The 23,565-nt window shown below is 33.4% G+C and overlaps 7 protein-coding genes across 7 annotated transcripts; 5 read left to right on the top strand and 2 right to left on the bottom strand.

The window, feature by feature from the left end:
• Positions 1–3,901: 3,901 nt before the first annotated feature.
• Positions 3,902–6,394, bottom strand: Tsp_05373 (patched family protein). Its single transcript, XM_003371668.1, has one exon. It carries the CDS (start codon positions 6,392–6,394, stop codon positions 3,902–3,904), a length of 2,493 nt encoding a protein of 830 aa, XP_003371716.1.
• A 2,732-nt stretch (positions 6,395–9,126) lies between these two features.
• Positions 9,127–12,169, top strand: Tsp_05372 (RING-H2 finger protein ATL2A). Its single transcript, XM_003371669.1, has 5 exons — positions 9,127–9,227; positions 10,247–10,323; positions 10,411–10,935; positions 11,004–11,108; positions 11,262–12,169. Exons 1-5 carry the CDS (start codon positions 9,127–9,129, stop codon positions 12,167–12,169), a joined length of 1,716 nt encoding a protein of 571 aa, XP_003371717.1.
• Positions 12,170–14,160: 1,991 nt separating this feature from the next.
• Tsp_05371 (small nuclear ribonucleoprotein Sm D2) lies at positions 14,161–14,740 on the top strand (the record flags this gene model as incomplete). The annotated part of the gene is made up of 3 exons (XM_003371670.1): positions 14,161–14,278; positions 14,421–14,555; positions 14,627–14,740. Coding segments are annotated over 3 exons (357 nt in total), but the record flags the coding sequence as incomplete, so codon positions are not given.
• A 721-nt stretch (positions 14,741–15,461) lies between these two features.
• Positions 15,462–16,195, top strand: Tsp_05370 (conserved hypothetical protein). The gene is made up of 4 exons (XM_003371671.1): positions 15,462–15,481; positions 15,516–15,577; positions 15,669–15,878; positions 16,179–16,195. The coding sequence occupies exons 1-4, from the start codon at positions 15,462–15,464 to the stop codon at positions 16,193–16,195; spliced, it is 309 nt and encodes a 102-aa protein (XP_003371719.1).
• A 41-nt stretch (positions 16,196–16,236) lies between these two features.
• Positions 16,237–16,846, bottom strand: Tsp_05369 (conserved hypothetical protein). Its single transcript, XM_003371672.1, has 2 exons — positions 16,783–16,846; positions 16,237–16,634 (listed from the first exon to the last, which is right to left on the bottom strand). Exons 1-2 carry the CDS (start codon positions 16,844–16,846, stop codon positions 16,237–16,239), a joined length of 462 nt encoding a protein of 153 aa, XP_003371720.1.
• Positions 16,847–16,880: 34 nt separating this feature from the next.
• On the top strand, positions 16,881–17,417 carry Tsp_05368 (hypothetical protein). The gene is made up of 2 exons (XM_003371673.1): positions 16,881–16,984; positions 17,129–17,417. The coding sequence occupies exons 1-2, from the start codon at positions 16,881–16,883 to the stop codon at positions 17,415–17,417; spliced, it is 393 nt and encodes a 130-aa protein (XP_003371721.1).
• Positions 17,418–21,182: 3,765 nt separating this feature from the next.
• Tsp_05367 (hexokinase type 2) lies at positions 21,183–21,928 on the top strand. Its single transcript, XM_003371674.1, has 4 exons — positions 21,183–21,307; positions 21,394–21,533; positions 21,610–21,746; positions 21,845–21,928. The coding sequence occupies exons 1-4, from the start codon at positions 21,183–21,185 to the stop codon at positions 21,926–21,928; spliced, it is 486 nt and encodes a 161-aa protein (XP_003371722.1).
• The last annotated feature ends 1,637 nt before the right edge of the window (positions 21,929–23,565 follow it).

The following is a 23,565-nucleotide window of genomic DNA, read 5'->3' on the forward strand; positions in this document are numbered from 1 at the left end:
AGATAACAGAGATTTGTGTAAACAACATTAGAAGGACTAGTTGTTCTACGCGTTGAGCAAGTGCAGTGGCTCTCTGAATAACATTGGGTGCTGTGTATATATGTGTGTAATTTCATATATATTCTAGTTCTTCACAGTTATTCTATTTCGGTATTTAGCTTCATAAATCATGTTTATCCTGCGCTGACACTATTAGCAGTAAGTATTTTGATATTGATATTGAAAATGTCTAACACTGAAATTTATTTTCATTCTGTTTTCATTATTGTTTTGATGTTGAATTAAAAGCTCACCTAAGCAAGCAATTAAAGGGAAACAAGAGAAATTAAGCTGATATTTTTAATTTCTTGAAATAAAATTTTAAATTTAATCGCGTTTAATTTTCAATGTTCACATTCATTTGCAATAGTAACTTTTCAAAACATTTGCATTTGTTTTGATGAACAAGCAAATTCTGAAATATTTTTACATTCAAAGAGTGTTGTTACATTTTAATTAAAATCGAAGAAAGAGAAAACATTCTGATAAAAATGAAAGTTTCATTTATAACTCAATCAAAGATCTACCGCAGTTAACAGAATCACTCATAAGGACAGGCATCACTTTCGCACACAGTTTTGTTTCATGAAATTTTCAAATCAAGGCAAATTCATCAAATTATTTGCCATTACTTTTATTTATTATTGTAAAATCAGTCTTTAAAAGGTTTTGAATTTGTGTATTTTAAATGTCAGCACTACTGTTTGATACCACTAGGTGGCTGAAATTTCTTATCATAATGTCTTCTTATAGTTTGATATTCATAGAAAAGTAATATTGGTTTGTTTTCATTGCTTGAAACATCTTTATTTATTATAAAATGAGAATTTTCAAAATATTGTAAATTGAATAATTGGGATTCAATATTGATTCTTCAAAATTTTTAGTTCTTTACCACATGAAAATTGCGTTTACAGTGAAATTTGAAATTGTTTGTTAACATCTTTAAGTAACATCAGTAATTGAAAATAAATTGCAAAGGCCTTATTTATATTAGTTTTTTTAAGCATGATAGTTTAATCGTGTCGGTTAAAAACAGATTCATCAGTTGTTGAAATCTAAATCACCCAATATGGTTTAGTATGTTATTATGCAGTACCCAGTCATGTTATGTAATTATTACGTTGTCTTTGTTGGTGAAGAAGAAACTGTTGTTCATGTATTCAGGAATACTTTTCATTACATACATCGAAATATATGTATCATTAGTTAATTTAATTTCTTAAAAGTTTTATTGTTCACATATTAATTTTGAAATTTTCACATAATGTACATATCAGAATTGTAATAGTGACTACAGTATAATGGAATGCAAGTAAATTTATTTAACTTTCGGTTGAGCGTAGCCTAAGAATATAGTTGATTTAGAAAACGTTGTGAATTTTTATTAATAGAAAATTTTAATTCCAAGAAAAGGGTTAAATAATGAAATATATTGCTCTTTTGTAATGCAAAAATTCACTTCTGTACTTTGTTGTTTTTGAACGAATCTTCAATAGGACTTGAAGAATTTCATAATTGAACAAATGAAATAGATTAAGACGATGTGAAATTTAATCTTATGAGTGAATTTGATTTTAAAGGATTGTCATATTCTTTTGAAATGCAATTATAACATGTTCGAGCTGATCACATAATGGAAATTTCAATATTCAGCAAGTGCTTATTTATCACTGACCAATATTTATTTGCAATTGACCAATATCATCAACTGATGACCAGTTTTAATAATTTAATATATGAAAAGGTTGAAGTGAATTCCTCTAACTTGACCTTCTCATTTCTTGCACGTTGCATGCATTCTAAGAATGAATGTCTATCAACTGTTTCGTTCAGTTCCACTCTTTAATGTTTTGCATTTTAAGTATTTTGTAAGTGTGAAATTTTGCGAAATAAAAGGATAACGTAAAATTGTATTCAGTATACGAATTCTTTTGTAATAAAACGATGAATTTTATTAATACAAAGTGGAACTGTGAACATGTTCTGAAGAATATTTCCAACTGCTCGAGAATTGAATAAAAACGAGAACCACTTTTACGCAGAAATAGTTTTAAGATTATTTAAAAATTTAATAGCATATCTGTACACGTAGGGTTGTTAGCTGATGTGGGCAAAAGTTGGCGTAATAAATTTCAAGAGTAACGGACTTTTCAAGGTCTCAAACGGCAATCACTGTTTACAAACTACTGTTACTTGAGTTCAAGCAACAAGTGAGATGTCAAGGATGATTAGAAATATCTAAAGGAAATTAAATTATTTTTCTTCCTTGAAAATTCACTTTTACTTTGACAACTCTCCCCCGTGGATCTTTTTCAAAAGAATGTTTTCGAAAATTGAATATTAGAAATGTTTTTTTTTATTTTTCGAAAAGTCTACGAAATAATACTTGCATTCAAATGTTCTGTAATGAATGTTGAAGAAATTTTCATATTTGTTTGTTAATTTTAAATAGATAAATAATAACCAGTTGCAAATTTTAACAAAGTAAAAGCACAACATCTTTGTTGTCATTAAATATTTTTATTAATACTTTTTTCATTATAAATTTATAAAAAAATGTATACGAAATTTTTTTTCAGATAATAGATGTTATTTTGTGAACATTTTGGAAATTAGTCTTGTTTTTGCTTTGTTCTCTTTCTGAATTTTAAATCTAAATTTGCTTCGAAAAGTTGCCTGGCATGACTTTACTGCGTTAAGTTAGCATTATTATTCTTGTTGATGAAATTTGGAACGACATGTGAATCAACTCTTAAAATTTGTGTGTCATTTGTCAGGTCAGCAATGCTATCTATGCATCTGAAGAAAAAAAAATACGACGGATGTTTTTCATCAATAGCAACAGCAACAAAAAGCGTATTTTAAGTATTGAAAGTGAATTTAATGCAAGCGTATTTTATTCATTGTGTTGAATTGCAAAAATTATTTGAATTTTGTTTAAAATTGAGTTCATTTTTGTTCACCTTATTCTAATTATGTTGAAATGTTGATGTTGATCATTTTATCTCGAAATACATTTAGTCATATTTAGTTTTGATATGAAAGCATTGTTAGCATATAAAGTGGAACGAAATGTTCTCCTAATTTGTTGCATGATGAGCAACTTTTGCCATTCTGTTCAAGCGTAACAACCCAAAGTACCCAAAGTGCAACATCACGGCATTATGTATGTCAACTGCATCATAAATATTTCCCTATTAAATAGCGATAAAACTCATTTTTAATCAGGTTAGCTTTTGCTGTCGGTATTGCTCAAAGTTGAATGAATGATTTGCATCATTTGCTATTAAATCAAAACGCAGTGATGCATTTTATTGAATATTTTTTTTCCATTAAACTAGTCCTTTTATCTTTTTTTAATATTCAAATTTTATTTTTTAATTTTTTTAGCGGCATTGCCATTGCTGTTCTGATTTTGAAAGTTGAAATTAAATTTTTTTTAAAAAGCATGTTCAAACATTAATCGAAATGTTAACATGCTCCAGAGCTACAGCACAGTGTAAAATAGTTTCAATTGGTCTTTTCAAGTAGCGAAATTTAATTGTGAACTGGTGTAAAGTTCAAAATAATAAACTTTCATTATTGAGATATTTTACTTTGAAACAATTTAAAATGCGCTATATTTACATAAAAGCGAAAGATAATTGGCATTTTGTGTAAAAAGTTAACTAACCTTTAACAACAACCACTGCAACTCCTGTTGTACATCCTCTGAATGGAGCTGTTGTGAATCAAATTTTTCTTAAAGAAGCTTTGCAAACATTTGAAAAACGCAATTTGAATTTAATACAAAAAAAGTTTTAAAGCCTATTTGCTTGTATAATTTGAAAACATCACAATAAGTTCAATTGCATGATACTTAATTACATGAGATACTCTTTTGATCAACTTTGGACTTAGGTGTGAGCAAGACAAGAAACAACGGTAGCCAGACAAGCGCATGTAGCATGCCAATCGACAAAATCAGTACCACTGTTCGAAAAAATACCCGAATAACATATGAGGGTACAAAACCCAACGGCAGCGTTGCCAACAGTGCGGCGGTTCCACCTTGCAGTAATGGCCAGGCCACGTTGCCTAACAATTCCACGAGCTTTCGTTCATTAGACCAGTGGTCAGGCATTCGATAAAAACAATGACACACGTGTGCAGCGTATTCTACTGGAAAATCTAAACTCATTATGATATTGATCATTGATACGGGATCCAAAGTAACACCCCAAAGCGAAAGACCACCTATTACACCCAAATCCATCGACAGCAGCGTAAGACCAATCCAAAATACGCTGTGCATGTGCGGGATAAATAGTGCACTCATTGCTAACATGCACAGCACTCCAACACCAACCGTTTGTATAGTATTATCTGGTATAGAGACGAATTGATCCCATACGAAACTTTCGCCGATAAATATTGTCACGTTGAACTGCTGGTAATGTTGAGCCACTGTCCGTAGTGAATTGACCAATGCAGTTACCTCTTCCCATTGACCATTGGTAGCGTAGTAAGTTTGAAATAAAAATCTGTTCAATACCGTTTCACCGGTTTGTACATCTTTGTACCAACGGACTGTATTGGCGTAAGCTCGATACTGATAGCTGTTCAAAAAAGTATCGAGCGCATCCAATGGGTGTGATAAATTTCGATCATTCTGTATATACATCATATAATCCCTGAGCCAGAGGAAAGAAGACATCGGACCACGAGACTGTGGCATTTGTTCCATTTTAGAAACCATCGACCAAAATTCAGACAACTGCCTGTCGTCATGCAAATCTGGAGGACGACGCACATGCACAGTAACGGCTACTGAAGAGCGAAGGTATTCATCTTTGAGGTCGAAAAAAGCCCTTAACGGTGATTCATCAACGAGAAGCATGGAAATGCTCATGTTGACTCGAATATGACAACAACCCCAGAAAGCGATCAGTATGTAAAGCACGTACAACAGCATGGCCGGTGTTTGGATCAGACGACTGTTCAACAACGGCGCGTAGTAATTTTTAAACAAACGAGCCGGTAAGGCTTGCACTTGGTGAGGGTAATTTTGGTCGTGACGCTTTTTCTGTTCCAAACGACCGCCGAGCACAATAGCCGGCGCAACGAAAGTAAGCTGATAGAAAAAGTCGAATGCCATTGCCGTTGCCGTATACTGACTGAAAACACGTATAGCCGGCGTGTTAGATAACGTGCCTATGCAAAACAGTGCCACGTCAGTCAATGAGGTTACTGTAATAGCGGATCCTGATTCCCTTATGGATAATCTGAAACGTTCTTCTACTGACAGTTTCGGATCAGTACGACGCCAGGCGTTGATTGCGATGAAAGTATCATCAATACCAATGGCCAAAGCCAGAAATGGAGTGACCACAACAATACTGTTGAACGGGACGCTAGCATAGGCGAGCAAGCCGAACGAAGAAAGCACCGCCAGCAGTGAAGACAGACAGCCAAGCAACGCCTCGACCGATTTACCCCAGTTGGACAGTGTACAAAAAATCAACACCGCAATTGCACTGACAGCCAAATATGGAAATGTATAAGTGGCGTTTTTGTTCACCTCCTGATTTGCCAGCTCGTCGCTATAGATGACGTAAGTTAAATTGGCTTGTTTAGCGTGCGGTTGGATCAAGAGGTCGACTGAACGCATCAGTGAAGAAAATTCATCGAACGTTCCTCGTTTAGTAAGCCAAGAATAGCCAAGACTGAACGATTCAAATCCAGACAACGTTCCATTGACGTGTTCATGTATGCCGGCTATGGTGAAGCCCAAGTATAATTGAAATCCGAAAGCTGTTAAATATGGATAACGAAATCGGACATTCGGACTTCGACGCAACGTGGGATTGAAATACAACTTACAGAGCATCCTGCCGGCATGGTTGTAAGCCGAATTGCCGTCTGAATTATAACGAAATTGTTCAAATGAGCTATCGTTCAACGCTTGTATGTCTTCGTTGATTTGTTCTATCGCTTCGCACAGGTTCCGGTCGAAGATGTTCGTCTGACGTTGTTCAGCTCTGAGCAAGATGAAAAGCGCTACCGTCCTATCTGGATTTTCCTCTGCATCATCAAAAATTGTGCTGTTCTTGTTCGGCGCTTTCCATGCCCAAAATTGATCATCGACTTTTCGCTCAGACAACGACAACGAATCCAAAGGCGTGTAAAGTAGCCGAATGTCGTTGTAACTTGTGAAACAGCTCAAGCCGATGCTTAGCAAAGCGGTCGTGATCAACGAGGCAACCAAGAAATGCCATGGACGTTGGCTGACCAAAATACCATAATGGTCATAAAGCTGATCAAGCAGCCGATCGACGGTCGAACTGACCGGCTGCCGACCGAACCAACGCATCAAATTTTCCAACAATCCAGGCTAGGAAATTCCAACAGCTTTTACAATATTACTTGCTGAACACGGTTTGTTCGAAAATAGGAAAACTGAACAGTTGCAGTGTATTATTATTAGTATTATTATTATTCGTCCTTTTCAACCACTGACACAGACGACTCTAAGAATCTATGTCAACTTAGCGTTCATTCGTCTTTTTCCATTTGTCACAAAATGTATACACCAAAACTGCACACAACACGGAAAACATTGTGAAATAAGAAAACCTGAATTCTTTGCAGAGATACCTTTTCAAATTAACTGTTTTTTTTGGTATGAGAAAAATAATGCAAAATATTTATAAAAATGCATACATTTTGATCATTACATTTATTTATGTTATCCATGATAGCAACAATTCATATTATCAATATTGCAACAAAACATATCAACATCATTAAGTATATTTTGAATATTACCAATGCTAAAATCCTTTGTTTTTTTTTGGTTTACTTTTATTTTTACAAAAATTTCACAGTTAAGTAGAGTATTTATAAATTTGAAATTAAACAATTTTTAATTTTTACATGCAGAACTTTGAAACAATCTCAAGTACAATATATATATATATATATATATGTGTGTGTGTGTGTGTGTGTACGAATATTTCAAACAAATATTGAACTTTAAAAAAACATTCAGCTAGATTTCAGACGTCAGTTGCTATAGTACTAAATTAATTATGTTGTCCTAGTTTGGATTTAGGTCATCTCTTTAAATTGCAATCAAGTGCTCAAATGATTTTTTTTAATTATTATCAGCACACAGTGCTAAATTGCAACAACTGGCCGGCCAATAATTCGACATAAAAAACTAAAAGTGAAGCAATTTAAATGAATGCGAAATTCAAGCTAACATTGTCGTTATCATATTTATTGCCACTGAAAACTTTGCAGAAACTGTGATAATGCTAAATTTATAATGAATGATCTCTATTTTATTTTTATAATCTTAACGATGGTAAGTTGCTGTTACAAAATAAAAAAAGTAGGTAAATTTCCATTAATTCAATAACCAACATGACTGATATCTACTTGAAAAATTAATTAATTCAAAAGTTATTCATATATTCAAATAAATATCTATCATATGTATCCTTAAAATTTATAAACAGATGATAAAACATTTTCTTACGGTAAAAAAATTATACATGCGGTAAATATACTGTAATATAGGATATAACGTTTAAAATGCCACACGTAAAAATAAAGTTTTGAAAAGGTGCAAAAGCTGTTTTTTGAATGGAAAAGATTGTTCACACATTAAAATACGCATTACAATTGCACTATACATTATTTGATTACATTTACATAGTTAACCAATTCAGCAAATAAACACATTTTTTTTAAATTATTTTGGACAGTAAATTTGTTATTAATAATTTTATTCTTTTGTAATACTTGTATAAAGAAAAGTATATAAATTAAGAAAGTATGCTAATTGAAAATCTCTTTAAAAGTGGAAAGTAGAAATTCGGATAAAAATTATAGAAATTCATTTTATTCAATTATTTTCCATTGCAATGCATAATAGCTAGATTATAATTTCAAATATCCAACAAAAAAAACAAATTCGAATCGTTCAAGCGTCAAAGTTGACAACCGAATTTTGGTGAAACAAAATTGTCATGAAATTTGAATGTGGTTAATCCAGAAATATTAGATGTTCACTACATGCTGGCCAAATGCTCCCCACCACAGCAGAACTAATAATACATTCTTTGTTTATTATTTTGAGCTCAGTTGCGGTACAATTATCGTATAAATAAAATCAAAGTTAACTTCGAAAAGTCTTCGGAATGTTAAAAAAAACAGACAACAAAAACATATTCACAAATTCAAAATCTGTAGATATAAACATTAACGATTTTTTCAAGCAATAGTTTATTGAAGCTGATGGAAAAAGCAAAACAAATATTCAATTTAATTTGCATTTATACTAAATTTGAGATTTCATTGAAAACATCTGCTTGTGACTGACGAACCATTTTGTGTGTTGTCTCAACTGAAAACCACAAATAGTTTTCTGCTTTCTTTAAAAAAATTTAAATTTCTAGTAAACTTATAAAGAAAATGCAAATAAAAGTTTTCTGCAACTTTCGCCTGAACATGTTACTAATTGTAACAAATTATTATTAAATGATGATCAATTAAATAACTAAAAATCTTAAAATTATTTTTTATCTTTAAACAACATCGAACGCGGCTACATTTTCGCATTTTAGAGTTGACCTAGTTTTGAATATATCGACAAAAAGTGCATATTTATACATATTTGAAATGATTATTTTATAACATGAGTATAATATGAGATTTCTTTGAATCTAATTTATAATTTCCATTATATTCCTCATGTATAATATTCATTTGTGACCAATTTTAAAATTTCGAAATTTCAAAATTTTTTGAAAACAAAAAATCAATTCAAATTAAATTTTATTATTAAAATTTATTAAAATAATGAATATTTCAGTTAAATGACTCTGAATTAAGTTCAGCATGATTCAAATTTGGCGTAAAATAGAGATTTAATACGAAAGAATAAGAAAAAAATAAATTATAATTTTATATAAATAATTTTTTAATTTTAAATTAGAGTATATTTTTCTAAAAATAATGAGATATTGTTCGAATTTTTCTTAAAACATAGAAATTTCTAGAAATTTCTATGGTCAACTTGCTTGTCATTTTCAGCGTATGTATATAAGCTGTCGGAAAAATTGTTGTCGTCATTTGTCTTGGTTCGCTCGTGAAGTGCTGGTTGTCTTCGATTTGACTTTTGCTTGTTGGGTATCCGTGTATGTGGTGGTTGAGATAGAAGCTGGGCCATTTAGGAAAGATCAGCATCTTGTATATTTCTTTGTAAGCATTTCTTTAATTGTGAATTTGAGCGTTTGTTTGAAAATTGAATATCAATTTAGCTTCATTTCAGAACTGACGAAGAGAATTTGTTGGTTAAAAGATTGATTGCAGCACCATTTTTCAGTACCATCATTATTGGTAGTTTATAAATTTAACATGAATAACAAAGAACATAGTACCGATGAGTCGAACAGAAAGAGTTCCAGTGAATCGGACATAAAAAGTAGTGATGAATCCGATATTAAGAGTTCGGATGAGTCCGACGTGAAGAGTTCAGATGAATTTGATGTGAAGAGTTCAGATGAATTTGATGTGAAGAGTTCAGATGAATTTGATGTGAAGAGTTTAGATGACTTTGACGGAAAGAGTTCTGATGATTCTGATTCTGCAAAGTACTCTCCCTACGGTACGTATTTAATACTATTTTGATTTGTATTTGAGTAATTTGCTTGAAGTGTAAAGTATTAGTGTATTAGTGTGAATTTTTTATAATCGGATAGTTACTAGTTTATGATTTCGATATTAGTCATCTGAGAAAATTTTCGAACTGTTTTGAGTCAAAAAAGCGGGATACTTTTACATGAATTTGTGCAAATTTTTAATGTTATTCTATGATAAGCAGTTTTGTAAACGATAAATTTGATTCGATTAGAGTACTTTTTAACTTTAAGTAAAACTTTTTAAGTAAAACTCTTGTGATTTATGTATAATGTACATTATAGTCGTGTTAAATGTTTGGCGGTTTTGTTAAATGATTTATTATTTATCATTAAGGTTATTTCTTTTTGAATTTCAAAAAATTAGATTTGCATGTTAATTTCATTTATGCAGGGAAAATAATTTTGGAAAGTTAGTAAATTGTGTAGTGTAGAATTTACTGTAATTTTGTTTGAAAAGCAGGTCCTTCGGTAGTACTTCAATTTTGTTTTTTTTAATGGTTATGAAATAATTTCAGTGTAATATTTGTTTTTGGTATAATAATATGTGCGATATTTTTTATTGAGAAATGTCTTGATTCAGGCGGAGCAAAAAGTAAATTGTGTTAAAAAAATTGTAGATTTGATATTTTTAAAAGTAGATAATGCACTTTAAACGTTTTCCCTGATTTGTTATTTATAGATGATTTGACAAGCAGTGAAGAAACAGAATCTACAACTAAACAAATTAAACGTAAATCTTCACAGATGAATGAATCAAATTCAGAAATCCCGTGTAAGAAGCAAACACTGCAGGAAACTTCGCCCTTAGTTGGAGACAATTCACCTTCACTAGTCACTCCTTTCACCCAAACTGAAGGACAGTCGTACAACTTTCGTAAAACACCCATTCCTTCTTCGGATTCTGAAGTGAATCCTTGTGGTGATTTGGCAGATCGTAAAGCATCACAGAATTCCGTTGTGATGTCCACCTTTGATAGTTCGAGCCAGGACACTTATAATTCTAGTAGTTCAAGAAATGAGAATGATAGCTCCGAGGGAAATTTGGCTGACATTTCTGCTGCCATGTATAGCGATAATTCTGCCATTCACACCGAACATGAGATTTCTGAATCTGATTCTGTCGAAAATGCTAATGTGCCGAATGTAGAAGATGAAATTCATCCGCCAAGATCAGATGCGGATACTCACTTTGCAGTGGCTGAAGGTGAAATTTGCATACTTGATATAATTAAACTGTAGAAGTAAATCTCGACAATAATACTGAATTTTCAGATTTGCCTCCGATCAATCGTTCTCCACATCTCGTGACTTATCGTGAAGAAGAAAATTCTCAGAGTATTTGCGATCTAGAAAACCCAGGAAGTCCTCGTGAGCAGGGTGAGTTGATAAATTTGAATTGTTTATGAAATTTTAATTTGCCTATATTTTTTATTTAATTAATATTCGTATAAGTAATAATAATAATATATATAAATTGTATAAACTTTTTAATCTGTTGTTTTATTTCTAATTTATTTGCATTTTTTGTAGGCACTGATTATGATGAACCAATAACAGCAGTCGGAAGTGATTTTGAAAGCCATGCTTTTTCACCTGACGATACGTCTTATTCGCCGGAGGCTCCCATCGTTAACCGTCCTGATCCTCAACGGGACAATTATTGCCAAAATGAACGAGTAGTGTTGGACGTTGAAGTTCCAAGTCCTCCGTTGATTCCAATGTATCTGAATTACTTTCGAGTGAACCCAAATGTAGTTTATCCAGAGTGGGCTTCTGCTAACGTGCCGGTACAACAACGCCATTACTTGGCTCGTCAACGTGAGCAACTTGAACGCCGTCGTAATATGCATGCCCGTTGGCTGCATGAACGTGCCCGTATGAGATCAATGCGAAACAGAATGCGCGGTAGAGCATATGGAATTGCCCATATGCCTAGAGGCATGTTTCGCCGCAATGCGGACATCTATGGAATCGTTCCACATATGCAGGCACTGAGAGACTTGCGCGAAGGAAGAATGGACGATCGATTTTTGCAGCAGGAATTTGGTGGTGGTATCGACGGAGAGGGCGACGACTCGGACGGCGAATTGGGAGACGCAAATGATTTCTTTATTGGTCATGGTTTACCCGTCTGGGACATGGATAATCGTTTAATGATGTATCCGGTGATGGATTATGAGGATTTGCCTCAAAGGGGAGCGAATAGGATGTTAATTGCCAACACCACTCGTTGCACTTTTTATAATGTATTTGGTGATGGGATGACGGGACGAGGTAGTAATGATCAAAATGAAGGGTTCTGCGTAATTTGCTTAACTGCTATTGACCACGACGAGTTTATTCGTATTTTGCCATGTGGTCATTTTTACCACGTGGCGTGCATTGATCGATGGCTGATTGTTAATAATTCGTGTGCTATTTGCCGACGGCCATTGTGATTTGAGTGTTAAGTGATATTTGACTTTTTGCAGTTGTAGATAATAATACCTTTTCTATCCATATAATATATATGTATGTTATGTTACTTGTTCCGTTTTTGTTACCCTTGCATTTGTTAGTGTTTCAGTAATGAAACGTGCCGGTGGTGGGATTTCTCTATTTTTTGTTACCTTTCTACTCCTCTCACTGATTTTCGGGTTTCTCTGTTTGTTCTCGTTTTTTATACAGCAGTTCTTTGTTCTCTAAGCAAACATTTGTTTACAACAAGTTGTTTGTTTGCATTTTCCATTATTACTGCTTTACTTGAGTTTTTCTTTGTACGATGTACATTTTATTATTATTATTATTATTATTATTATTATTATTATTATTATTATTATTATTATTATTATCAATTTTGTTGTTTCGCTTTACCTTGTTTCTGTTCAACGCGTGTGCAGCCGGTTCAGTGATGCAGGTATGAACAACAGATGAGGAAATTTTGTTTTTAGATCAACTTGCTGCAACGATATTTTATGTTTTTCGTTTTTATATCTATGTTCAGAGCCAAAATTCATGGCTGAACAAGAATTTGTGTAGTTTAGTTTTTCAATAAAGCGTAGAAAAAAAAGCATTTTATGCGCTGCTGTTACAAGTAATAAGAACTGAAAATTTCAATATTTGGTGGTGGATGGCAAGAAAGAATAACTTTTCTAAACGATCGCTGTGAAAATGATTGACAAATTTTAAGCTGGATCCATTACTATGTTTGTAGAAATTTACAATGAATGAAAAAATTGAATTTAATCAAATTAGCCTCAAGTATACGTTCAAACGCCAAAATACTGTCTACTACTGTGCAAAATAAAATACACGCGACATCTTGGAATACTTTTCATTAGCGACAATTTACTGTCATTCAAAAAAGGCAAACAATTACTAAAACTAAATTAAAATTTGCATTGAACATTTTTAAATAAATTTACAGAATCATTAATTGTGCTAAAAATACTCTATAAAATAATTACTATAATGTGAACTGTAAGTGGATATACTGTAGTAGTAAAAATACAGTAATCTTGTGAAATAAATACTTTTAATTAAGAAGATTACAAAAGTATGATCGTAAAAATATGTGTTTTTTTAATAATTTTCAAACTGGTATGCTTTGTGAAAAGGCAGCCTGACACGTGAACGAAATATATTACAGTATAATCTTGCTGATTTCTTTAGTCCATAAAATAAAAACTTTAACGATCATTTGAAATTGGAAAAAAAATAATTTCCAATATAAAATGTTTAATAATATAATACAAATATATACTGACTGTTATAAATTACATGATGTAATGAACAGATTGACAAGTTCATTTGAAATGAATTCAAGAACATATTACAGTAATCAATGATTGTGAGTTGGCGTTGTCCGTGGTATGCGCGTTTTATACTTTTTTGCACGGTTGTGTTGTAATTACGATGCAGTTTACAGTGTCACTAATTAGTATTGAAATACAACACAAATAACATTTTGAAATTACTATTACATCAATAAGTGTGGGTGAAATCAGTCTCGGTGAAAAAAACGTTGTTATTTTAATTGAATTAAACTTAATCTGAGTTCGATTGTTCATCTCATTTTTATTGCAGTTTTCCACTGACCAACTAACTGATTTTCAAACAAAGTTATTCAGAGAAAAGAATTTTTAACTTTTCATATGCAAACCAATTAGAAAAATTTTACTTGGAAAATTATTTGTTAATTTCAGTGAATGCTATTTTTCGATTCAATTATTTTCAATTTTGAAGAGACATATTTATTCAAATTTACTTTTTATTACCATTTGTGAACATGAATCATTTTTATTTAGAATACTGTATTGTCCATCGCGTAGTGCGTATATCATTTTTCCGAAAGTTTTTTTCGTATATCTCTGTATAATGGCTTCTACTCAGAGGTAAGTGGGTTTCGGTTTTGTCGGTTTGAAATTCATATTTTTCATTTGAATTTTAGTCAACCGCAGAAACCCAAATCTGAAATGACTGCCGAAGAACTAGCGCAGAAAGAAACCGAAGATTTCGAAGTTGGTCCGTTGTCAGTTTTAACACACGCGGTTCGAACAAACTCGCAGGTATTTTTTTGCGTTTACAATTTGTTTGGTTACCTTTAATGTTATACATTGTTTTGTTTACAATCTGTTCTTGCATGTTGAATTTATAGTTCATGGGTTATTGTGCATTTTGTCGTTGTAATGTATTTCTTGTAAATAATAGGTATTGATTGATTGTCGGCATAATAGAAAATTGATCGCTCGTGTTAAAGCATTCGATCGACATTGTAATATGATATTGGAAAATGTAAAAGAAATGTGGACAGAAATTCCCAGAGTTGGCAAAGGGCAGAAGCGAGTAATGTTGAAAGAGATGGAATGGAAAATGTTCTCTTAACGTTCATTGTTCTTTTTTGCTCTGCATTTCAGGGAAATGCCGTGAACAAAGATCGTTTCATATCAAAGATGTTTTTGCGAGGCGATATTGTGATTTTAGTGATGAAGAATCCACAAGTTGCCGTACCTGGCGCTCAGAAAACTTAAAAATATTACTTTTCACATCTTTATTATGGTTCCAATACAATATTATAACTGTGCGTGGCAGAAAATTAAATAAATTTGGGTTTATATATATATATGTGTATATGTTTCTTTGAGAGAGAATTGTTGCAATTTTTGAAAGACTGCATCAAGTGAACTAGTATGAAGAATCAATCGATCGTTCAAAATGGCAAACTAAACCACAAAACGCAATTCAAACTTTTAATAGTATGTACAACGAATACTGTTTCGCATTGTTTCAATAATTTTTTTCTTAGATTCGTAAATGAATAGAAAATTCAACAGTTGAAAAAATGGCATTTGATTGATAATGTGTAAAGTTTTCGAGTGTAATTTTTCAACAGTACAGGTTGAGCGTTGTTTGGCTGAAATCCACTGGCGCTGAAATTTTGTTATAACATTCAAATTGTAGAAAAATTGTATTTTTCTTTTTTGGATAAATTTAATCAATAAATGAAAATTATTCATACTGATTAGAAAATTTATCATAATTGAAGCATTATATGATGGAATTTGAATTGTGTTATTAGTTAAATAAATTTGCGAGTAAAATAATTGAAATGGAAAGTTTATTCGTCTAGTCAGTGAAATAATGTTTATTAATTTTAAACCAGTTTGTATGAAATTGTATTTTACCGCAAAGTGCAAGTATTTCGATTGAATGTTTTTCATACGTACATATATCTATTCAATATAATATGTAATGAAACACAATACTGGTACGTAAACATATTTTTTTGTTTTTCACATTATTCAGTATTGTTGTAGTAGTTCTGGCGCCGACCCCTGCTGGTGAATCGACCTATTGCGTATCTGTGAGTCATTGTTCAGCTGCTCACGCTTGTCAAGTGCTCTGAAATTTCCGTGCCATCATTAACAATAATGATTTATTGAATAAAGCTTCCCTAAGCCGCACCAACGCATACACAGAGCCGAACATTTGCACAAACGTGCGCTGCTCGTTCTTCGGTATTGGAGCTCAACTTATCTATATATCTTGACCGTGACCTCGACGTTCACAATGGACAGGGATTATTGCTGATCCATATCATGTCTATCATCGGTGCCAGATCTCCACTGGATAATAGTCATTGGATCGTCCATTGTTCTATACTACGAGGTTAAAAGGTCAATTGGAGTAGTATAAAAACAGCTGCAAATACACTGGAGCTCATTTTACTCCGCTGATCTGCTGCGCTACGCTGCTTTTTACACTACTCTACTCTACTCTACTCTACACTACTCTACACTACACAGCTGAACCTATTCAACGTTGAAGCTCTACTACAACTAAAATAGGGTAAGTGAGAGAAGTTGTATTCGATAAAACGGTGGTGGGAATGTTGAATTTCAATTGAGATTCATCTCCAATGTTCTTAAATAAACATAAATTAATAATTAGATTGTAAAAATATTTCAGCCGACCAAAATTGTTAGCTCAGTAAACCTTTAGCTGGCTTTACGTGTTGAACTTCACCTCATTGGACGGGTTGGATTGATTCAGTGACACATTCAACTGTTCTCAGGGTTAATGAGAAGGAATAGTTGGAGTTTCGATTATTGGCTGTTCGATGTCGAATCAGGTTATCAACAATGGGGGGAAACTTGATTTTCACTAGTCGACTGTTAGAATTGGAACTGAATCCAAGTTCGACTTGAAACAACGCCACAGGCAAAGTGCAGATTATTGGCGTTGCTATGTCAACGAATGTGTTGCGGTTAGCCGATGACATCACGCACACGTATTCTTGGATGTATATTTTAGAAGGTTGTGTTTGCTCGATCAATTGATGATATTTCAGCTGCTCTGGACGATCGTCTGAGGTTGACGTTTGCTTATTCTTATACTGTACGTGAATGGGAAAAGTTGAACGGACTGTAATTAGTATTAGTAATTGGGAATGGAATTATTCTTCAACGCCGCTGCTCGTGTACAACACTTGAAAATCGCAAAACGTCAATTGATCTTTCTGTAGACAAAGTGGAGAACATATTATCGATCAGTTCGGTCATGACCGACTAACCGCAAGCGTGGCCGGGCAGAATTTGGTAGCGTCGTTGTGGCCGACCAATTTTAGCATAATTCATCGCCCAGCACGATGGAACCAACTATTTATTCGTAATGGAACGTCGGAAATTTCACCGACCACCGCTTGAATTTCCATTTTTCTTTTCTATTTCGTTCCCTCTGGTCACCCATATCAATTATTATACAATGTTATTTAGGTAAGGGTTATTCTTATGTCAGTGATTTGTTGTGATATTTCACGTTGAAAGGTTACGTTGGAAATTTTGATGGTATTTTCTTCATCGCCGGCAGCGTTTTTCATTGGTCCGGTCACGGGGAGCAGACGCTTACTTAATTACAAGGGGCCATTTGGATGCTGATATACGACCGGTCCAATGCGGTCGACGTCTTTCGCTGCCGATATCCCATACGGTTGGATCAGACGGTAGCTGTTGTATTTTTTTTTCCAATTTCATCTACGGTCAACCGTATATCACCAACACGGTATACAACAACGATGTCGTTGTTTGTATACTGCTAATAGTAGTGGGAGTTGTTGACAGAGTGGGAAAAGAAGAGCAGAATCGCAGCGTGCACAACAACAAAAAACAGCAAACACGACAAAACTGGTCGCCTTCCATCAATTGGTAGTTAATATCTTACTTTAAATAAATTCGTATTATTTACTATTTGGCGGCGTGTGTGTGTGTGTGTGTGTTTGGCAGTGTCTGGATGGGTATTCTGCTTTCGTCAGCAGTAGTCTCGTGCGCGGCTGTTACCAACGATGCACGCATATTTTTTCTGATCAGAGCGAGACAGCTCTGCTATCTGTCTGCCAGCCTGTGTGTAGGCTGGTGCATATATTCATTCAATTGGCTGTCTGCTGTCTGCTAATGCTGCTGCTAGTGCTAGTGCTGCTGCTGCTGCTGCTGCTGCTGCTTCGCTCCCCCACCCGTCTTCCCTCCCCCCCCTCCCTTCTTCTCTAGTCGGTGAAATTTTCCAATAGAATAATAGATATCAATACGACATGCGTGGACTGATATCGATTTCAAACTTTGCCAGTGCTGCATTTTCTTGCTGATCATCAGCTCCGCAATGATGGGAAATAATTTCCTCCTTTTTTCCATTCCACCTCACAATTATCCGCCTAGATGACTTCTTTTTTTTCACTTTTCAAATGGGGGAAAATTTTTTTTTCTTTTAATCCTATTTTAACTTGTTTATTTTTTATTGATTCATTCGTTATCTTATTTGTTGAATTTATTTATTTCAGCTTGCATCCTAGCGACTTTTATGCTGCCATTCTTCTTCTTCTTCTTCACCTAATAAACTTGTTCGCCCATTCAAAGTTCGAATCGTCAATTTTCGTCGATCTTGCTTTTTGGAATTATTAAATCTGAAAAAGATGCTTTCCATTGTCCAATTTATTACCGACGCTTTCAAAAGAAAAAAGCAAAAATTTACGGTAGGTGAAATATTTTCTTTTTTTCTCTTCTTATTTTAAAACACACTTTTGATCAATTCGATTTCAATTATCAATCGACAATGGCATCGATGTTGTCATTTTTTGCCAATCCAATAATATGTGGTCAGTTTCAATTTGTCATATTAAAAAAATATTTTTTTTCAACATTAAACACAACAACTTATTTATTTATCATTTAATCTACAACTGTAATTGGTATTGACATTGATCAACGGCCGCCGTACACGAAAAATGTGGTCCTGCGTGTGCGGTTGGCATTTTTTCCACATAGCAAGCAGGTGAACGACCGTCCCCTGTTCACGATCATTCTTCCACTGACCACCACGACAACAGTACAAGCTGAATGTCCACTATTTGTGTCTGAATGTTGAAATTTCAAATCCAACGTGATGGTGCTGTTGAATTGGAAGAATTTGGATTGGAAAAATAATATCTCACAACACAACTGTAACAGAAGAATCCAAAATAACAATGTAGAAATGGATCCTTAATATATATATATGGTAGGGGGGATTTTGGATGCTTGATCGAGATTGGAAATCGAATGATGAATAGTCAGTCTATTAAAAGTTGTACCTGAGACGAGAAAGCACGCGTTACGTGCGTGGGACGTGCATATTTTCAAGGTGCTTCAACCGAAACGTGTGCCAAGTCAGACAACGCTCACGTTTCATCAAATGGCATATGCAAATGTAAATAAACAAGCAAACAAATATAAATATATATACATTTGTGCTTGTTTGTTTATCTATTCGGTCGTACGTTTTGTTGTTATCGACTTTTGTCATCAACGGTTGAACAATGCCGTCTGTTTGTCTAGCGTCATCATTTGCCTGTGCTTTTCAGAAATGTTCACATTTCAACTCATTCATTAAACGGAATTCAATTTACCACTTTTTACCACCTTATTACTGCTGTTCATTATGGAGATGCTTATTGTGTGTTTTGTGTTTTCAAGTGAAATTTTTCATTTTGAAAATACCACAAAGTCGAAATTGATACTTTGGAAAATGTGGAATTCCATTTTGTTGTGTTGATTTCATTTGTTTTCAACGTCAGATTACGAAACGCAATCGTTGATGACGCCAGAATCGTTGCAAATCATACATACTATGATGCAATCGTGAAATCCAACTGCACTCTGTTGTCATTGATTAGTCATCATCCAGTCAATTTAATCACTAGCCGATGCTACCAGAAAATAAAATCCATACGTATTCGTAATGTATATTTTGGGGACAACTTTTATTCCTCTTCTATTTTTCATTTATACTTCAACTTGAATTTGAATATTTAAAAATAATTAGGTACAATTTGTTATTTTTGTAGACTAGTATTTTGATTTGTGTCATTGTTACAGTGGAATTATATTTTCCCTGGAATATTAACAAAATTATGTGAATTAACTGTTGGAGAAAAATGTTCAAATGATCAGTGACCGTTTATTTTTTTAAATGAAATTCCAATATATAGAAAGAATTCGAAGCAGATTTTTTAATGATTGTTTTTATTTTTAAAATTCACTGCTTTTGTTGTAGTTGGAATCCGTATTGGCCGAATTCATCTTAGACAATGACGCTTTACGTCGAATGATGTACATCATGGACCGGGAGATGACCAGCGGCTTAGCTGGTGGACTGAAAGAATCAACAATAGCTATGCTACCATCATTTGTGCCAGTTTTACCAGATGGAACTGGTATGTGTATTTGTTGTGTAAATTAACATCAATATTATAATAATTTTTTCTGCTTTTGTTTTTTATAGAGTGTGGAAAATATATGGCTATTGATTTGGGTGGCACGAATTTGAGAGTGATGTTGATGAACATTGCCGAAAATGCGGAGGATACTACTGCTGAAAGTTGCAATTTCCGTATGCCACAAAATGCAATGACTGGCACTGGCGAAGAGGTGATGAATAGCGTTAAAATAATTTTTTAAGTGTAATTTTGTTAACGTTGTGTTTTTTCAATGGTGTATTAGAAATTACGTAATTTCCTGCATTATATTTTTTACTCGTTACTGATAATTAGGAATTGCACGAACACGGATTCTACGTCAAAGTGAGGAAATACTTTCCGTGTGACAATATATATCTTTTAATCGTTTAATTTTTTTTTTTGAAATATTTCTTCGTGGAAATGAAGCTATTTATTTTTAGCTTTTTGATTTCATTGCCAGCTGTATGGAATCCGTCTTGCGTAACAAGAAACTTCTGGACGAGCCGATTAAGATGGGTTTCACATTTAGCTATCCCTGCGATCAGACTAGCCTTTGTTCGGCCAAATTATTGCGTTGGACTAAAGGATTCAACGCTTCTGGCGTCGAAGGGGAAGATGTTGTCAAATTGCTACAAACTGCAATTCACAAACGAGTTTGTCGAATTGTTTAACAAGTGTAATTTTTTCCTTTAACATTTTTTGCAATTTCTTTAGAACTTGAAAATCACAGTTATGGCTTTGATGAACGATACTGTAGGTACGCAAGTTGCTACGGCTCACGATATGAGACAATGTGAGCTTGGCGTTATTGTTGGTAAGATATTTGAAATGAGATTCTTCTCTGAACCATTTCGATTAAAAAAAAAGTAAATAAATATCAATGCAATTTTTCAGCCACTGGCACCAACGCATCTTACATGGAAGATGTTAAGAAAATTCCAAAATTGAAAGATGTTGATTTTCCTTATGAGAAAGTAGGAAAATTGAATTGAATTGAATTGAATGTAAAAATGTACGTTTTTTTTTTTCATTTTTAGATGATTATTGATACGGAATGGGGTGGTTTCGGCGATGGTGGCGAGGCAGAATTTATCAAAACTCAATACGATCGCATTGTGGACGAACGATCCGTACATCCTGGCGTTCAATGGTAATTTAGCTTCTTATTCTATTGTTTCTCAATTTTTAATTTATTTAGCTTCGATAAAATGGTTGCCGGCATGTACATGGGCGAATTAGTGCGACTGGTCATTGAGAAGCTTGTCAAAGGGAATTTGATATTCCGAGGCGTTGGTTCTCAGTTGTTGTTCACACCGAACACATTTCCAACCAAGTTCATTTCTGAAATATTAGCGTATGTTTGTCGTCATAATAAAAATTTTTCTCGTTGAATTATGACGATAATATTAACGATTTTAGCGACGAAGGTGGAAATATGGTTCAAACAAGACAAATACTCGATGAACTTGGAATTGAAACATATGTATACAGTGATTTGCTTGTATTGCGTGAAGTGTGCATGACCGTTTCAAGACGATCTGCCAATTTATGTGCTGCTGGTAATTCATCTTTTTCGGTCATTTTTCAACAGTTCTTGTTGTATTCAATTTACGATGCTTTTGTTTTTCTCTTCAGCAATAGCTTGCGTGTTGAATCGTATTGGAAAGAAGAAAGCAATTGTTGGAATTGACGGATCTACTTATCGTTTTCATCCATTTTTGCACTCGTGGGTTAAAGACAAAGTTCGCGAATTGTTAGACCCGAACATTGATGTAAATTTGAAATTTACAAAAAAAATTGAATAATTTCTATATATATATATATATATATATATATATATCGTTTTATTAATTTTTTTTTCTATTTCCAGTTTCATCTCGTTCAAGCAGGAGATGGAAGTGGCAGAGGTGCCGCTTTGGTTGCTGCCATTGCTGACAAATTGAATCTGTCTTGATTTTTTGTCAGTTGTTCCATTTTTCCCACTTTGTTAATTTTCATTGCTATCAACTTCTTCCCGTATGTGCTGGTAAAAATTATTCTATGTTTTGCATCTTCAGAAAATGAAAGACAAAAAAAGAAGCGCATCTACTACCAGTTCTATTCTTTGCATTACATTGCATACATCTTTACATTATGGAAATTTCTTTGTCCACCAAAATTAATGGTTCAAAGAAACTCTTAATGTAGTAGATATTTATTTTACTTATCTGTTCCTTCAAAGACGCAGACTTATCTCTAATAGTTTCCACCTGTAACATCCGTATTCAAATTGTAATTTTGATTTTTCCCCAAGTATATTTTCTTGCACTTGGTGCAACGTGTTTTCCTTTTTCGATTGCATTTTTTTACTAACATGTGACGTTAGACTGAATTGTTTGAAACTGAATTCGCATTCACAACGACTTCTAGTCAGTGTGCGTGTGTGTGTGTGTGTGTGCATGTATACACACACAAATATTTATACGTATTTATGCATATATACAAACATATATTCATACCTACATATATATATATCGTATTACCAAATCTGGAATTGCTCACTGCTTGAAAAAGTTTTTGGTTTCAAATTCTTCATATATGATGATCTTTTTGACTTATCAATGTAATGCATGCCAAATATATATTTTGCCTAAATGGTATTTTTACGGTAATCATTATTCCTACTATTACTACTATCCTTATCCTGAAAATTATTCCTTCTGTACGCAGTTTGCAATGTGTTTTGATTTTTTGACATGACAATGACTGCTCGTCAGTATAATCATGCTTATCATATTTGCGTTTATTTATTTAGAAAAAGCAGTGAGAAACGTTTGACAGTATTTTGTCAAATCGATTGTCCAATTTTAACCTTACATTTCCAAATAAACTTTGCATCATAAATTTGTTTTTATTGTTATGATTTCATTTGTTGATTTTTTAACTCATATTTTATAATGTAATGTAAATGTATATTTTGAAATTGCTTATTCTGATGCGTATTGCGTGTAAATTATTTTTTTTAGCCAGTATGTTCTAAATTTCCAAAAAAAAGTATGTATATGTGGAAGATGGAATTTCCAAAACGAGAAAGTTGTTTATACACACCACAATATTGGTAAATTAATTAATTTATTTGTTTAATTGGACTGTATGCACACTGTGCGTTTTATTTGCAGTGAAGAGAACGTCTGGCATTTGAGCAAACAGTTGATTTCAGCTTTTCCAACTTCAAATTGTCGGGTTTGCTTTCTAACAAATTGCAAGCGCAAAGTCAGTCAACTGTTCGAAGATGTCAATTTTTACGTTTTTTGTTTTGTTTTGTTTTTCTTTTGCAATCGTAGGTTTCACTGTGGCATCAAAGAACTGGTGATCCAAATTTCGAAGGTTTCGTCGTCTGGGTATGTGCAAGTGGATTTGCTCTTCGTATTGATTATCTGGGTTTTGATTTTTATTCTAAATTCAGGACTATCACGTTTTTGCAATGCTTCATCACGACCAGCAAGGAGAGCTGATATTCGATCTGGACACCACATTGCAATTCCCATGTTCAGCGAAAGAGTATGTGGAAAAGGCGATTCGTCCTGACTGCGAATGTCATAATAATCGGTA

Source organism: Trichinella spiralis (assembly GCF_000181795.1).
Source record: "Trichinella spiralis strain ISS 195 chromosome Unknown Scfld9, whole genome shotgun sequence".
NCBI classification, from domain to species: Eukaryota; Metazoa; Nematoda; class Enoplea; order Trichinellida; family Trichinellidae; genus Trichinella; species Trichinella spiralis.

What these genes read in the sequence shown, in the direction of transcription:
- Tsp_05373 (XM_003371668.1), bottom strand. Translation starts at nt 6,394, where the DNA reads ATGCGTTGGTTCGGTCGGCAGCCGGTCAGTTCGACCGTCGATCGGCTG.
- Tsp_05372 (XM_003371669.1), top strand. Translation starts at nt 9,127, where the DNA reads ATGTATATAAGCTGTCGGAAAAATTGTTGTCGTCATTTGTCTTGGTTC. An exon ending in TGATTCAGGCGGAGCAAAAA is followed by an intron (nt 10,324 to 10,410) that starts GTAAATTGTGTT and finishes TGTTATTTATAG; the next exon opens with ATGATTTGACAAGCAGTGAA. An exon ending in AGGAAGTCCTCGTGAGCAGG is followed by an intron (nt 11,109 to 11,261) that starts GTGAGTTGATAA and finishes CATTTTTTGTAG; the next exon opens with GCACTGATTATGATGAACCA.
- Tsp_05370 (XM_003371671.1), top strand. Translation starts at nt 15,462, where the DNA reads ATGAAACACAATACTGGTAC. An exon ending in ATGAAACACAATACTGGTAC is followed by an intron (nt 15,482 to 15,515) that starts GTAAACATATTT and finishes CACATTATTCAG; the next exon opens with TATTGTTGTAGTAGTTCTGG. An exon ending in GACCTATTGCGTATCTGTGA is followed by an intron (nt 15,578 to 15,668) that starts GTCATTGTTCAG and finishes AGCTTCCCTAAG; the next exon opens with CCGCACCAACGCATACACAG.
- Tsp_05369 (XM_003371672.1), bottom strand. Translation starts at nt 16,846, where the DNA reads ATGAATTATGCTAAAATTGGTCGGCCACAACGACGCTACCAAATTCTG. An exon ending in TCTGCCCGGCCACGCTTGCG is followed by an intron (nt 16,635 to 16,782) that starts GTTAGTCGGTCA and finishes TACTAATTACAG; the next exon opens with TCCGTTCAACTTTTCCCATT.
- Tsp_05368 (XM_003371673.1), top strand. Translation starts at nt 16,881, where the DNA reads ATGGAACGTCGGAAATTTCACCGACCACCGCTTGAATTTCCATTTTTC. An exon ending in TATTATACAATGTTATTTAG is followed by an intron (nt 16,985 to 17,128) that starts GTAAGGGTTATT and finishes CTTAATTACAAG; the next exon opens with GGGCCATTTGGATGCTGATA.
- Tsp_05367 (XM_003371674.1), top strand. Translation starts at nt 21,183, where the DNA reads ATGGTTGCCGGCATGTACATGGGCGAATTAGTGCGACTGGTCATTGAG. An exon ending in TGCCAATTTATGTGCTGCTG is followed by an intron (nt 21,534 to 21,609) that starts GTAATTCATCTT and finishes TTTTCTCTTCAG; the next exon opens with CAATAGCTTGCGTGTTGAAT. An exon ending in TGTTAGACCCGAACATTGAT is followed by an intron (nt 21,747 to 21,844) that starts GTAAATTTGAAA and finishes TTCTATTTCCAG; the next exon opens with TTTCATCTCGTTCAAGCAGG.